Genomic DNA, 15,287 nt, shown 5'->3' on the forward strand with positions numbered 1-15,287 from the left:
CCAAAAATGTCGGCGTTCCGGATGTGGCGTCATTTTTGGCGCCAAAAGCATTTAGGCGCCAAATAATGTGGGCGTCTTATTTGGCGCTAAAAAATATGGGCGTCGCTTTTGTCTCCACATTATTTCAGTCTCATTTTTCATTTGCTTCTGGTTGCTAGAAGCTTGATATTTGGCATTCTTTCCCATTCCTGAAACTGTCTTATAAGGAATTTGATCTATTTTGCTTTATATGTTGTTTTTTCTCTTACATATTGCAAGATGTCTCACATTGCATCTGAGCCAGAAGATACTACAGGAAAATCACTGCCTGCTGGATCTACCAAAGCTAAGTGTATCTGCTGTAAACTTTTGGTAGCTATTCCTCCAGCTGTTGTTTGTAATAATTGTCATGACAAACTTGTTAAAGCAGATAATATTTCCTTTAGTAATGTACCATTGCCTGTTGCAGTTCCCTCAACATCTAAGGTGCAGAATGTTCCTGATAACATAAGAGATTTTGTTTCTGAATCCATAAAGAAGGCTTTGTCTGTTATTTCTCCTTCTAGTAAACGGAAAAAGTCTTTTAAATCTTCTCTCTCTACAGATGAATTTTTAAATGAACACCATCATTCTGATTCTTTGGACTCTTCTGGTTCAGAGGATTCTATCTCAGAGATTGATGCTGATAAATCTTCATATTTATTTAAGATGGAATTTATTCGCTCTTTACTTAAAGAAGTACTAATTGCTTTAGAAATAGAGGATTCTAGTCCTCTTGATACTAATTCTATACGTTTGGATAAGGTTTTTAAAGCTCCTGCGGTTATTCCAGAAGTTTTTCCTGTTCCTAATGCTATTTCTGCAGTAATTTCCAAAGAATGGGATAAATTGGGTAATTCATTTACTCCTTCTAAACGTTTTAAGCAATTATATCCTGTTCCGCCTGACAGGTTAGAATTTTGGGACAAAATCCCTAAAGTTGATGGGGCTATTTCTACCCTTGCTAAACGTACTACCATTCCTACGTCAGATGGTACCTCGTTTAAGGATCCTTTAGATAGAAAAATTGAATCTTTTCTAAGAAAAGCTTATCTGTGTTCAGGTAATCTTCTTAGACCTGCTATATCTTTGGCTGATGTTGCTGCAGCTTCAACTTTTTGGTTGGAAACTCTAGCGCAACAAGTAACAAATCGTGATTCTCATGATATTATTATTCTTCTCCAGCATGCTAATAATTTTATCTGTGATGCCATTTTTGATATTATTAGAGTTGATGTTAGGTTTATGTCTCTGGCTATCTTAGCCAGAAGAGCTTTATGGCTTAAGACTTGGAATGCTGATATGGCTTCTAAATCAACTCTACTTTCCATTTCTTTCCAGGGAAACAAATTATTTGGTTCTCAGTTGGATTCTATTATTTCAACTGTTACTGGTGGGAAAGGAACTTTTTTACCACAGGATAAAAAATCTAAAGGTAAAAACAGGGCTAACAATCGTTTTCGTTCCTTTCGTTTCAACAAAGAACAAAAGCCTGATCCTTCGTCCTCAGGAGCAGTTTCAGTTTGGAAACCATCTCCAGTCTGGAATAAATCCAAGCCTGCTAGAAAGGCAAAGCCTGCTTCTAAGTTCACATGAAGGTACGGCCCTCATTCCAGTTCATCTGGTAGGGGGCAGGTTACGTTTTTTCAAAGAAATTTGGATCAATTCTGTTCACAATCTTTGGATTCAGAACATTGTTTCAGAAGGGTACAGAATTGGTTTCAAGATGAGACCTCCTGCAAAGAGATTTTTTCTTTCCCGTGTCCCAGTAAATCCAGTGAAAGCTCAAGCATTTCTGAATTGTGTTTCAGATCTAGAGTTGGCTGGAGTAATTATGCCAGTTCCAGTTCCGGAACAGGGGATGGGGTTTTATTCAAATCTCTTCATTGTACCAAAGAAGGAGAATTCCTTCAGACCAGTTCTGGATCTAAAATTATTGAATCGTTATGTAAGGATACCAACGTTCAATATGGTAACTGTAAGGACTATATTGCCTTTTGTTCAGCAAGGGAATTATATGTCCACAATAGATTTACAGGATGCATATCTGCATATTCCGATTCATCCAGATCATTATCAGTTCCTGAGATTCTCTTTTCTAGACAAGCATTACCAATTTGTGGCTCTACCGTTTGGCCTTGCTACAGCTCCAAGAATTTTCACAAAGATTCTCGGTGCCCTTCTGTCTGTAATCAGAGAACAGGGTATTGTGGTATTTCCTTATTTGGACGATATCTTGGTACTTGCTCAGTCTTTACATTTAGCAGAGTCTCATACGAATCGACTTGTGTTGTTTCTTCAAGATCATGGTTGGAGGATCAATTTACCAAAAAGTTCTTTGATTCCTCAAACAAGGGTAACCTTTCTGGGTTTCCAGATAGATTCAGTGTCCATGACTCTGTCTTTAACAGACAAGAGACGTCTAAAATTGATTACAGCTTGTCGAAACCTTCAGTCTCAATCATTCCCTTCGGTAGCCTTATGCATGGAAATTCTAGGTCTTATGACTGCTGCATCGGACGCGATCCCCTTTGCTCGTTTTCACATGCGACCTCTTCAGCTCTGTATGCTGAACCAATGGTGCAGGGATTACACGAAGATATATCAATTAATATCTTTAAAACCGATTGTTCGACACTCTCTAACGTGGTGGACAGATCACCATCGTTTAATTCAGGGGGCTTCTTTTGTTCTTCCGACCTGGACTGTAATTTCAACAGATGCAAGTCTCACAGGTTGGGGAGCTGTGTGGGGATCTCTGACGGCACAAGGAGTTTGGGAATCTCAGGAGGTGAGATTACCGATCAATATTTTGGAACTCCGTGCAATTTTCAGAGCTCTTCAGTTTTGGCCTCTTCTGAAGAGAGAATCGTTCATTTGTTTTCAGACAGACAATGTCACAACTGTGGCATACATCAATCATCAAGGAGGGACTCACAGTCCTCTGGCTATGAAAGAAGTATCTCGAATTTTGGTTTGGGCGGAATCCAGCTCCTGTCTAATCTCTGCGGTTCATATCCCAGGTGTAGACAATTGGGAAGCGGATTATCTCAGTCGCCAAACGTTGCATCCGGGCGAATGGTCTCTTCACCCAGAGGTATTTCTTCAGATTGTTCAAATGTGGGGGCTCCCAGAGATAGATCTGATGGCCTCTCATCTAAACAAGAAACTTCCCAGGTATCTGTCCAGATCCCGGGATCCTCAGGCGGAGGCAGTGGATGCATTATCACTTCCTTGGAAGTATCATCCTGCCTATATCTTTCCGCCTCTAGTTCTTCTTCCAAGAGTAATCTCCAAGATTCTGAGGGAATGCTCGTTTGTTCTGCTAATAGCTCCGGCATGGCCTCACAGGTTTTGGTATGCGGATCTTGTCCGGATGGCATCTTGCCAACCATGGACTCTTCCGTTAAGACCAGACCTTCTGTCGCAAGGTCCTTTTTTCCATCCGGATCTGAAATCCTTAAATTTAAAGGTATGGAGATTGAACGCTTGATTCTTGGTCAAAGAGGTTTCTCTGACTCCGTGATTAATACTATGTTACAGGCTCGTAAATCTGTATCTCGAGAGATATATTATAGAGTCTGGAAGACTTATATTTCTTGGTGTCTTTCTCATCATTTTTCTTGGCATTCTTTTAGAATACCGAGAATTTTACAGTTTCTTCAGGATGGTTTAGATAAGGGTTTGTCCGCAAGTTCTTTGAAAGGACAAATCTCCGCTCTTTCTGTTCTTTTTCACAGAAAGATTGCTATTCTTCCTGATATTCATTGTTTTGTACAAGCTTTGGTTCGTATAAAACCTGTCATTAAGTCAATTTCTCCTCCTTGGAGTTTGAATTTGGTTCTGGGAGCTCTTCAAGCTCCTCCGTTTGAACCTATGCATTCATTGGACATTAAATTACTTTCTTGGAAAGTTTTGTTCCTTTTGGCCATCTCTTCTGCTAGAAGAGTTTCTGAATTATCTGCTCTTTCTTGTGAGTCTCCTTTTCTGATTTTTCATCAGGATAAGGCGGTGTTGCGAACTTCTTTTGAATTTTTACCTAAAGTTGTGAATTCCAACAACATTAGTAGAGAAATTGTGGTTCCTTCATTATGTCCTAATCCTAAGAATTCTAAGGAGAAATCGTTGCATTCTTTGGATGTTGTTAGAGCTTTGAAATATTATGTTGAAGCTACGAAATCTTTCCGTAAGACTTCTAGTCTATTTGTTATCTTTTCCGGTTCTAGGAAAGGCCAGAAAGCTTCTGCCATTTCTTTGGCATCTTGGTTGAAATCTTTAATTCATCTTGCCTATGTTGAGTCGGGTAAAATTCCGCCTCAGAGAATTACAGCTCATTCTACTAGGTCAGTATCTACTTCCTGGGCGTTTAGGAATGAAGCTTCGGTTGACCAGATCTGCAAAGCAGCAACTTGGTCCTCTTTGCATACTTTTACTAAATTCTACCATTTTGATGTATTTTCTTCTTCTGAAGCAGTTTTTGGTAGAAAAGTTCTTCAGGCAGCGGTTTCAGTTTGAATCTTCTGCTTATGTTTTTCGTTAAACTTTATTTTGGGTGTGGATTATTTTCAGCAGGAATTGGCTGTCTTTATTTTATCCCTCCCTCTCTAGTGACTCTTGTGTGGAAAGATCCACATCTTGGGTAGTCATTATCCCATACGTCACTAGCTCATGGACTCTTGTTAATTACATGAAAGAAAACATAATTTATGTAAGAACTTACCTGATAAATTCATTTCTTTCATATTAACAAGAGTCCATGAGGCCCACCCTTTTTTGTGGTGGTTATGATTTTTTTGTATAAAGCACAATTATTCCAATTCCTTATTTTATATGCTTCGCACTTTTTTTCTTATCACCCCACTTCTTGGCTATTCGTTAAACTGATTTGTGGGTGTGGTGAGGGGTGTATTTATAGGCATTTTAAGGTTTGGGAAACTTTGCCCCTCCTGGTAGGAATGTATATCCCATACGTCACTAGCTCATGGACTCTTGTTAATATGAAAGAAATGAATTTATCAGGTAAGTTCTTACATAAATTATGTTTTTTTGTTAGTTTACCATATCCAAACAAAATCAAAGGCTATATAGGCATGTTTTACAATATACTAAATCACAATTAATTGAGTTAGTGGATGAAAGGGGCCAAGTTAGATGTGACTTAACTTAAAAACTAGCAATGGTTAAAAAACAAACAAAAAAAACAATCAAAATATAGTCATCTTGGATACAGACAAATTATGATCACTGTTCTAAATTAGTACTATTTACTGTATAGCTGAGGTTAATAGACAGACATCTGATACAGTAGGTCATGAAACATTACTATTCCCTCCAATTCTACAGAGTTTTTGTGATGAATTAAATTGTGTGAAAACATTGCTTTATGCAATACGTGGGTGTAACAGGATGGTGATTCAGAGATGGAATATGGGAATATGAATTGTCATTTAAAGTTCATTTCACTAAATACCTAGCAAACGTATATTGCGGACATAGAATATGTAGCGAAATCTCACAGAACTGGAGATCTGGTTTGATGCCATCTTCCCAGAACTACTGATATTATTCTAGTATGCAGTTACTGATTTATTGATACATATACATTTGGTGCTTTCTCTTTGCTTTTACTTAAGGATGCTGTGATTATATCACTAACAACAAATAAATCATTTTCAGGAACAAAGTAACCTTGAAGTTTCCAGCAGAGGAGAAGATGCTGGTTTAGAAGAGCTCATGAAAACCTTAACCGAATCTGAGGCAAAATCAACAGTGAGTTTGTTTTTGTATTTAATTAAAAAGAAGCTGTGCTTTACATGTTTAGTTCTGAATTATTTTAGAGTGTTGTTTATTTTATTCAAATATCCTGTTAATTTAAGTTGTGTCTGGTATTTTTGTTTTTCAATGTTATCAGGGCCACAGTTCGGTATTTGGAGAAGCTTACTTTATTATAGACAGTGGATGCTCAGTACTATAGTAAGCATGTTATGCATTATACTGTACTAATTACCTTGTGCCATATGGTCCTCTTCATCTGTCTCAGTATTTGGGGACGTACTCGTATACATATATTGTATATATAGAGTTTGGGGACGTACTCGTATACATATATTGTATATATAGAGTTTGGGGACGTACTCGTATACATATATTGTATATATAGTTTGGGGACGTACTAGTATACATATATTGTATATATAGAGTTTGGGGGACGTACTCGTATACATATATTGTATATATAGAGTTTGGGGACGTACTCATATACATATATTGTGTATATATAGAGTTTGGGGACGTACTCGTATACATATATTGTATATATAGAGTTTGGGGACATACTCATATACATATATTGTGTATATATAGAGTTTGGGGACGTACTCGTATACATATATTGTATATATATAGAGTTTGGGGACGTACTGGTATACATATATTGTATATATAGAGTTTGGGGACGTACTCTTATACATATATTGTATATATAGAGTTTGGGGATGTACTCGTATACATATATTGTATATATAGAGTTTGGGGACGTACTCGTATACATATATTGTATATATAGATTTTGTGGACGTACTCGTATACATATATATTGTGTATATATAGAGTTTGGGGACGTACTCGTATACATATATTGTATATATAGAGTTTGGGGACGTACTCGTATACATATATTGTATATATAGTGTTTGGGGACATACTAGTATACATATATTGTATATATAGAGTTTGGGGACGTACTCGTATACATATATTGTATATATAAAGGGAGTGCAGAATTATTAGGCAAATGAGTATTTTGACCACATCATCCTCTTTATGCATGTTGTCTTACTCCAAGCTGTATAGGCTTGAAAGCCTACTACCAATTAAGCATATTAGGTGATGTGTATCTCTGTAATGAGAAGGGGTGTGGTCTAATGACATCAACACCCTATATCAGATGTGCATAATTATTAGGCAACTTCCTTTCCTTTGGCAAAATGGGTCAAAAGAAGGACTTGACAGGCTCAGAAAAGTCAAAAATAGTGAGATATCTTGCAGAGGGATGCAGCACTCTTAAAATTGCAAAGCTTCTGAAGCGTGATCATCGAACAATCAAGCGTTTCATTCAAAATAGTCAACAGGGTCGCAAGAAGCATGTGGAAAAACCAAGGCACAAAATAATTGCCCATGAACTGAGAAAAGTCAAGCGTGCAGCTGCCAAGATGCCACTTGCCACCAGTTTGGCCATATTTCAGAGCTGCAACATCACTGGAGTGCCCAAAAGCACAAGGTGTGCAATACTCAGAGACATGGCCAAGGTAAGAAAGGCTGAAAGACGACCACCACTGAACAAGACACACAAGCTGAAACGTCAAGACTGGGCCAAGAAATATCTCATGACTGATTTTTCTAAGGTTTTATGGACTGATGAAATGAGAGCGAGTCTTGATGGGCCAGATGGATGGGCCCATGGCTGGATTGGTAAAGGGCAGAGAGCTCCAGTCCGACTCAGACGCCAGCAAGGTAGAGGTGGAGTACTGGTTTGGGCTGGTATCATAAAAGATGAGCTTGTGGGGCCTTTTCGGGTTGAGGATGGAGTCAAGCTCAACTCCCAGTCCTACTGCCAGTTTCTGGAAGACACCTTCTTCAAGCAGTGGTACAGGAAGAAGTCTGCATCCTTCAAGAAAAACATGATTTTCATGCAGGACAATGCTCCATCACACGTGTCCAAGTACTCCACAGCGTGGCTGGCAAGAAAGGGTATAAAAGAAGAAAATCTAATGACATGGCCTCCTTGTTCACCTGATCTGAACCCCATTGAGAACCTGTGGTCCATCATCAAATGTGAGATTTACAAGGAGGGAAAACAGTACACCTCTCTGAACAGTGTCTGGGAGGCTGTGGTTGATGCTGCACGCAATGTTGATGGTGAACAGATCAAAACACTGACAGAATCCATGGATGGCAGGCTTTTGAGTGTCCTTGCAAAGAAAGGTGGCTATATTGGTCACTGATTTGTTTTTGTTTTGTTTTTGAATGTCAGAAATGTATATTTGTGAATGTTGAGATGTTATATTGGTTTCACTGGTAAAAATAAATAATTGAAATGGGTATATATTTGTTTTTTGTTAAGTTGCCTAATAATCATGCACAGTAATAGTCACCTGCACACACAGATATCCCCCTAAAATAGCTATAACTAAAAACAAACTAAAAACTACTTCCAAAACTATTCACCTTCGATATTAATGAGTTTTTTGGGTTCATTGAGAACATGGTTGTTGTTCAATAATAAAATTAATCCTCAAAAATACAACTTGCCTAATAATTCTGCACTCCCTGTAGAGTTTGGGGACGTACTCGTATACATATATTGTATATATAGAGCTTGGGGACATACTTGTATATATAGAGTTTGGGGACGTACTCGTATACATATATTGTATATATAGAGTTTGGGGACGTACTAGTATACATATATAGTATATATAGAGTTTGAGGATGCACTCGTATACATATATTGTATATATAGAGTTTGGGGACGTACTCGTATACATATATTGTATATATAGAGTTTGGGGACATACTTGTGTGTATATATAGAGTTTGGGGACGTACTCGTATACATATATTGTATATATAGAGTTTGGGGACGTACTAGTATACATATATAGTATATATAGAGTTTGAGGATGCACTCGTATACATATATTGTATATATAGAGTTTGGGGACGTACTCTTATATATATATATATTGTATATATAGAGCTTGGGGATGTACTAGTATACATATATTGTATATATAGAGTTTGGGGACGTACTCGTATAGATATATTGTATATATAGAGTTTTGGGATGTACTCGTATACATATATTGTATATATAGAGTTTGGGGACGTACTCTTATACATATATTGTATATATAGAGTTTGGGGACGTACTCGTATAGATATATTGTATATATAGAGTTTTGGGACGTACTCGTATACATATATTGTATATATAGAGTTTGGGGACGTACTCTTATACATATATTGTATATATAGAGTTTGGGGACGTACTCGTATATATAGAGTTTGGTGACGTACTTGTATACATATATTGTATATATAGAGTTTGGGGACATACTCGTATATATAGAGTTTGGGGACATACTCGTATACATATATTGTATATATAGAGTTTGGGGACGTACTCGTATACATATATTGTATATATAGAGTTTGGGGACGTACTCATATACATATATTGTATATATAGAGTTTGGGGACATACTAGTATACATATATTGTATATATAGAGTTTGTGGACGTACTCGTATACATATATTGTATATATAGAGTTTGGGGACGTACTCGTATACATATATTGTATATATAGAGTTTGGGGACGTACTCGTATACATATATATTATACATAGAGTTTGGGGACGTACTCGTATACATATATTGTATATATAGAGTTTGGGGACGTACTCGTATACATATATTGTATATATAGAGTTTGGGGACGTACTCTTATACATATATTGTATATATAGAGTTTGGGGATGTACTCGTATACATATATTGTATATATAGAGTTTGGGGACGTACTCGTATACATATATTGTATATATAGAGTTTGGGGACGTACTCGTATGCATATATTGTATATATAGAGTTTGGGGATGTACTCGTATGCATATATTGTATATATAGAGTTTGGGGACGTACTCGTATACATATATTGTATATATAGATTTTGTGGACGTACTTGTATACATATATTGTGTATATATAGAGTTTGGGGACGTACTCGTATACATATATTGTATATATAGCGTTTGGGGGCGTACTAGTATACATATATTGTATATATAGAGTTTGGGGACGTACTCGTATACATATATTGTATATATACAGGGATTGCAGAATTATTAGGCAAATGAGTATTTTGACCACATCATCCTCTTTATGCATGTTGTCTTACTCCAAGCTGTATAGGCTCGAAAGCCTACTACCAATTAAGCATATTAGGTGATGTGCATCTCTGTAATGAGAAGGGGTGTGGTCTAATGACATCAACACCCTATATCAGATGTGCATAATTATTAGGCAACTTCCTTTCCTTTGGCAAAATGGGTCAAAAGAAGGACTTGACAGGCTCAGAAAAGTCAAAAATAGTGAGATATCTTGCAGAGGGATGCAGCACTCTTAAAATTGCAAAGCTTCTGAAGCGTGATCATCGAACAATCAAGCGTTTCATTCAAAATAGTCAACAGGGTCGCAAGAAGCATGTGGAAAAACCAAGGCGCAAAATAACTGCCCATGAACTGAGAAAAGTCAAGCGTGCAGCTGCCAAGATGCCACTTGCCACCAGTTTGGCCATATTTCAGAGCTGCAACATCACTGGAGTGCCCAAAAGCACAAGGTGTGCAATACTCAGAGACATGGCCAAGGTAAGAAAGGCTGAAAGACGACCACCACTGAACAAGACACACAAGCTGAAACGTCAAGACTGGGCCAAGAAATATCTCAAGACTGATTTTTCTAAGGTTTTATGGACTGATGAAATGAGAGTGAGTCTTGATGGGCCAGATGGATGGGCCCGTGGCTGGATTGGTAAAGGGCAGAGAGCTCCAGTCCGACTCAGACGCTAGCAAGGTGGAGGTGGAGTACTGGTTTGGGCTGGTATCATAAAAGATGAGCTTGTGGGGCCTTTTTGGGTTGAGGATGGAGTCAAGCTCAACTCCCAGTCCTACTGCCAGTTTCTGGAAGACACCTTCTTCAAGCAGTGGTACAGGAAGAAGTCTGCATCCTTCAAGAAAAACATGATTTTCATGCAGGACAATGCTCCATCACACGTGTCCAAGTACTCCACAGCGTGGCTGGCAAGAAAGGGTATAAAAGAAGAAAATCTAATGACATGGCCTCCTTGTTCACCTGATCTGAACCCCATTGAGAACCTGTGGTCCATCATCAAATGTGAGATTTACAAGGAGGGAAAACAGTACACCTCTCTGAACAGTGTCTGGGAGGCTGTGGTTGATGCTGCACGCAATGTTGATGGTGAACAGATCAAAACACTGACAGAATCCATGGATGGCAGGCTTTTGAGTGTCCTTGCAAAGAAAGGTGGCTATATTGGTCACTGATTTGTTTTTGTTTTGTTTTTGAATGTCAGAAATGTATATTTGTGAATGTTGAGATGTTATATTGGTTTCACTGGTAAAAATAAATAATTGAAATGGGTATATATTTGTTTTTTGTTAAGTTGCCTAATAATTATGCACAGTAATAGTCACCTGCACACACATATATCCCCCTAAAATAGCTATAACTAAAAACAAACTAAAAACTACTTCCAAAACTATTCACCTTTGATATTAATGAGTTTTTTGGGTTCATTGAGAACATGGTGGTTGTTCAATAATAAAATTAATCCTCAAAAATACAACTTGCCTAATAATTCTGCACTCCCTGTAGAGTTTGGGGACGTACTCGTATACATATATTGTATATATAGAGTTTGGGGACATACTTGTATATATAGAGTTTGGGGACGTACTCGTATACATATATTGTATATATAGAGTTTGGGGACGTACTAGTATACATATATAGTATATATAGAGTTTGGGGATGCACTCGTATACATATATTGTATATATAGAGTTTGGGGACGTACTAGTATACATATATAGTATATATAGAGTTTGGGGATGCACTCGTATACATATATTGTATATATAGAGTTTGGGGACGTACTCTTATATATATATATTGTATATATAGAGTTTGGGGATGTACTAGTATACATATATTGTATATATAGAGTTTGGGGAGGTACTCGTATAGATATATTGTATTTATAGAGTTTTGGGACGTACTCGTATACATATATTGTATATATAGAGTTTGGGGACGTACTCGTATACATAAATTGTATATATAGAGTTTGGGGACATACTCGTATATATAGAGTTTGGTGACGTACTTGTATACATATATTGTATATATAGAGTTTGGGGACATACTCGTATATATAGAGTTTGGGGACATACTCGTATACATATATTGTATATATAGAGTTTGGGGACGTACTCGTATACATATATTGTATATATAGAGTTTGGGGACGTACTCGTATACATATATTGTATATATAGAGTTTGGGGACATACTAGTATACATATATTGTATATATAGAATTTGTGGACGTACTCGTATACATATATTGTATATATAGAGTTTGGGGACGTACTCATATACATATATTGTATATATAGAGTTTGGGGACGTACTCGTATACATATATATTATACATAGAGTTTGGGGACGTACTCGTATACATATATTGTATATATAGAGTTTGGGGACGTACTCGTATACATATATTGTATATATAGAGTTTGGGGACGTACTCATATACATATATAGTATATATAGAGTTTGGGGACGTACTCGTATACATATATTGTATTTATAGAGTTTGGGGATGTACTCGTATACATATATTGTATATATAGAGTTTGGGGACGTACTCGTATACATATATTGTATATATAGAGTTTGGGGATGTACTCGTATACATATATTGTATATATAGAGTTTGGGGACGTACTCGTATACATATATTGTATATATAGAGTTTGGGGACGTACTTGTATACATATATTGTATATATAGAGTTTGAGTTAACAAGACCTTCCCCTTGAGTCACTCTTTTGATGACAACAAACCACCATTTTTAAAGTGCAGTACATGGCCTACCAACTCTCTTTTGATGCACATTATTAGGTTATTAGCATTTCAGGGTTTTTTTTAAACACACACCCCTCCCCCACCTAGGAAAGCTTGCAATCAGTTTCTAATCACTCTTTTCTTTTGCAAGATGTACCGAGTCCACAGATTCATCCTAACTTGTGGGATATTATCCTTCCTGACAGGAAGTAGCAAAGAGAGCACCACGGCAGAGCTGTCTATATAGCTCCCCCCTTAACTCCACCCCCCAGTCATTCTCTTTGCTGGCTTTAAGCAGGAAGAGTAAAGAGAAGAGGTGTTAAACTGTTAGTTTTATTTTATCTTCAATCAAGTGTTTGTTATTTTTAAATGGTACCGGTGTTGTACTATTTACTCTCAGGCAGGACATAGATGAAGATTTCTGCCTGGAGGATGATGATCTTAGCATCTAAGGTCCACTGCTGTTCCCACAGAAGCTGAGAAGTACAGGAAAACTTCAGTGTGAGGAACGGTTTCTTGCTATACAGCAATGAGGTATGTTCAGTCATATTTTCTGCAGAGACTGTGCTAACTCAGAAAGGCTGACAGTGTCCCCATTAGGGGAAGGGGAAGCAGTAATCCTAGTGTTATCAGAGGTTTTTACTAGCTTGCATAAAAGGTTAATTTTTTGTAGGCACTCAGTTTGTTATGTGAATTTGGGACAAATGTTTTTGTGTCTGGGAGTAACATTTTCTGTTTTATGGGACATTTGCTTGAGGGTTCTTTGGAGTTGTTTATAAACCACATGGCTTTCAGGCAGGGTTTGTTAGTTTTGTGTAGGCCCCAGCAACATCGAGTGAGCTGGGTGGGGCTTACATTTACAAGCAGCAAGCAACTTCTCCTGAGGTCCTGATAGTCTTCTGAGGGACTAATTGAAGCTTTAAACCCCATATTATCGCTTCCTAAGGGCAGGTAGGGCCACAGAAGAGCTGTGGCAAGGTGCTTTAGAGGGTTTTAACCGGTTTTAGACACTTATCAATCCGTTTTTTTTCATTTGGGGGTCTATTGCTTTTTTACTTGTGGTGCAATCCTTCTAAGGCTTAGTGGGTACACTGTTAAAGTTTCGGAATTTTTTTAAGCAATTTTAACCTGTTTTGCAGTTTGTGTATGCCTTTTTTTCTCTTAAAGGTACAGTACCGTTTTTGCAAATTGTGTTTTTTTCATTAAATAAAGTGTTTTCCAAGCTTGCTTGCTTCATTACTAGCCTGTTAAACATGTCTGACCCTGAGGAAACTCATTGTTCAATTTGGTTAGAAGCCATTGTGGAACCCCCTTTAAGAATGTGTCCCAATTGTACTGATATGTCTATGAATTGCAAACAGCATATTTTGACTTATAAGAATTTGGCATTAAATGATTCTCAGACAGAAGTAAATCAGGTTTCGCCATCTAGTTCTCCCCAAGTGTCACAACCAGTTACGCCCGCACAAGCGACGCCAAGTACTTGTAGTGCGTCTAATTCTTTCACCTTGCAAGATATGGCTTCAGTTATGAATACTACCCTCACAGAGGTTTTATCTAAACTGCCAGGGTTGCAAGGGAAGCGCAGTAGCTCTGGGTTAAGAACAAATGCTGAGCCTTCTGACGCTTTAGTAGCCGTATCCGATATTCCCTCACAATGTTCTGAGGTAGGGATGAGGGATTTGCTGTCTGAGGGAGAGATTTCTGATTCAGGAAAGATGTTCCCTCAGACAGATTCAGATATGACGGCATTTAAATTTAAGCTAGAGCACCTCTGTTTATTGCTCAGGGAGGTTTTAGCTACTCTGGATGATTGTGTCCCTATTGTCGTTGGTTTTAGCTACTCTGGATGATTGTGACCCTATTGTCGTTCCAGAGAAATTGTGTAAAATGGACAAATATTTAGAGGTTCCTGTTTACACTGATGTTTTCCGGTCCCTAAGAGGATTTCGGACATTGTTACTAAGGAGTGGGATAGACCAGGTATTCCGTTCGCTCCCCCTCCTGTTTTTAAGAAAACGTTCCCCATTTCTGACACCATAAAGGACTCATGGCAGACGGTCCCTAAGGTGGAGGGAGCTATTTCTACTCTGGCTAAGCGTACAACTATACCTATTGAAGACAGTTGTGCTTTCATTGATCCTATGGATAAAAAGTTAGAGGGTCTCCTAAAGAAAATTTTTGTTCATCAGGGTTTTCTTCTTCAACCTATAGTGTGCATTGTTCCGGTAACCACTGCAGCTGCTTTTTGGTTTGAGGCTCTAGAAGAGGCTCTTCAGATGGAGACCCCACTAGACAGAATTAAGGCCCTTAAGTTGGCTAATTATTTTATTACAGACGCCGCTTTTCATCTTGCTAAGTTAGCGGCAAAGAATTTAGGTTTTGCCATTTTAGCGCGAAGAGCGTTATGGCTTAAGTCCTGGTCAGCTGATGTGTCATCTAAATCTAAGCTTTTGACCATCCCTTTCAAAGTTAAGACCCTATTCGGGCCTGCACTGAAAGAGATCATTTCAGACATCACTGGAGGGAAGGGTCATGCCCTCCCTCAAGATAAG

At 37.8% G+C, this 15,287-nt stretch overlaps 1 protein-coding gene across 1 annotated transcript in view; it reads left to right on the forward strand.

The window, feature by feature from the left end:
* Positions 1 to 15,287, forward strand: part of PATJ (PATJ crumbs cell polarity complex component) — a gene marked incomplete in the record, with an annotated part of 974,742 nt that overhangs the window by 827,487 nt on the left and 131,968 nt on the right. The window contains 1 exon segment of the mRNA XM_053693647.1: positions 5,695 to 5,787. Coding sequence (XP_053549622.1) covers positions 5,695 to 5,787 — 93 coding nt within the window.

This window comes from Bombina bombina, chromosome 10 (assembly GCF_027579735.1).
Source record: "Bombina bombina isolate aBomBom1 chromosome 10, aBomBom1.pri, whole genome shotgun sequence".
Taxonomy (NCBI): domain Eukaryota; kingdom Metazoa; phylum Chordata; class Amphibia; order Anura; family Bombinatoridae; genus Bombina; species Bombina bombina.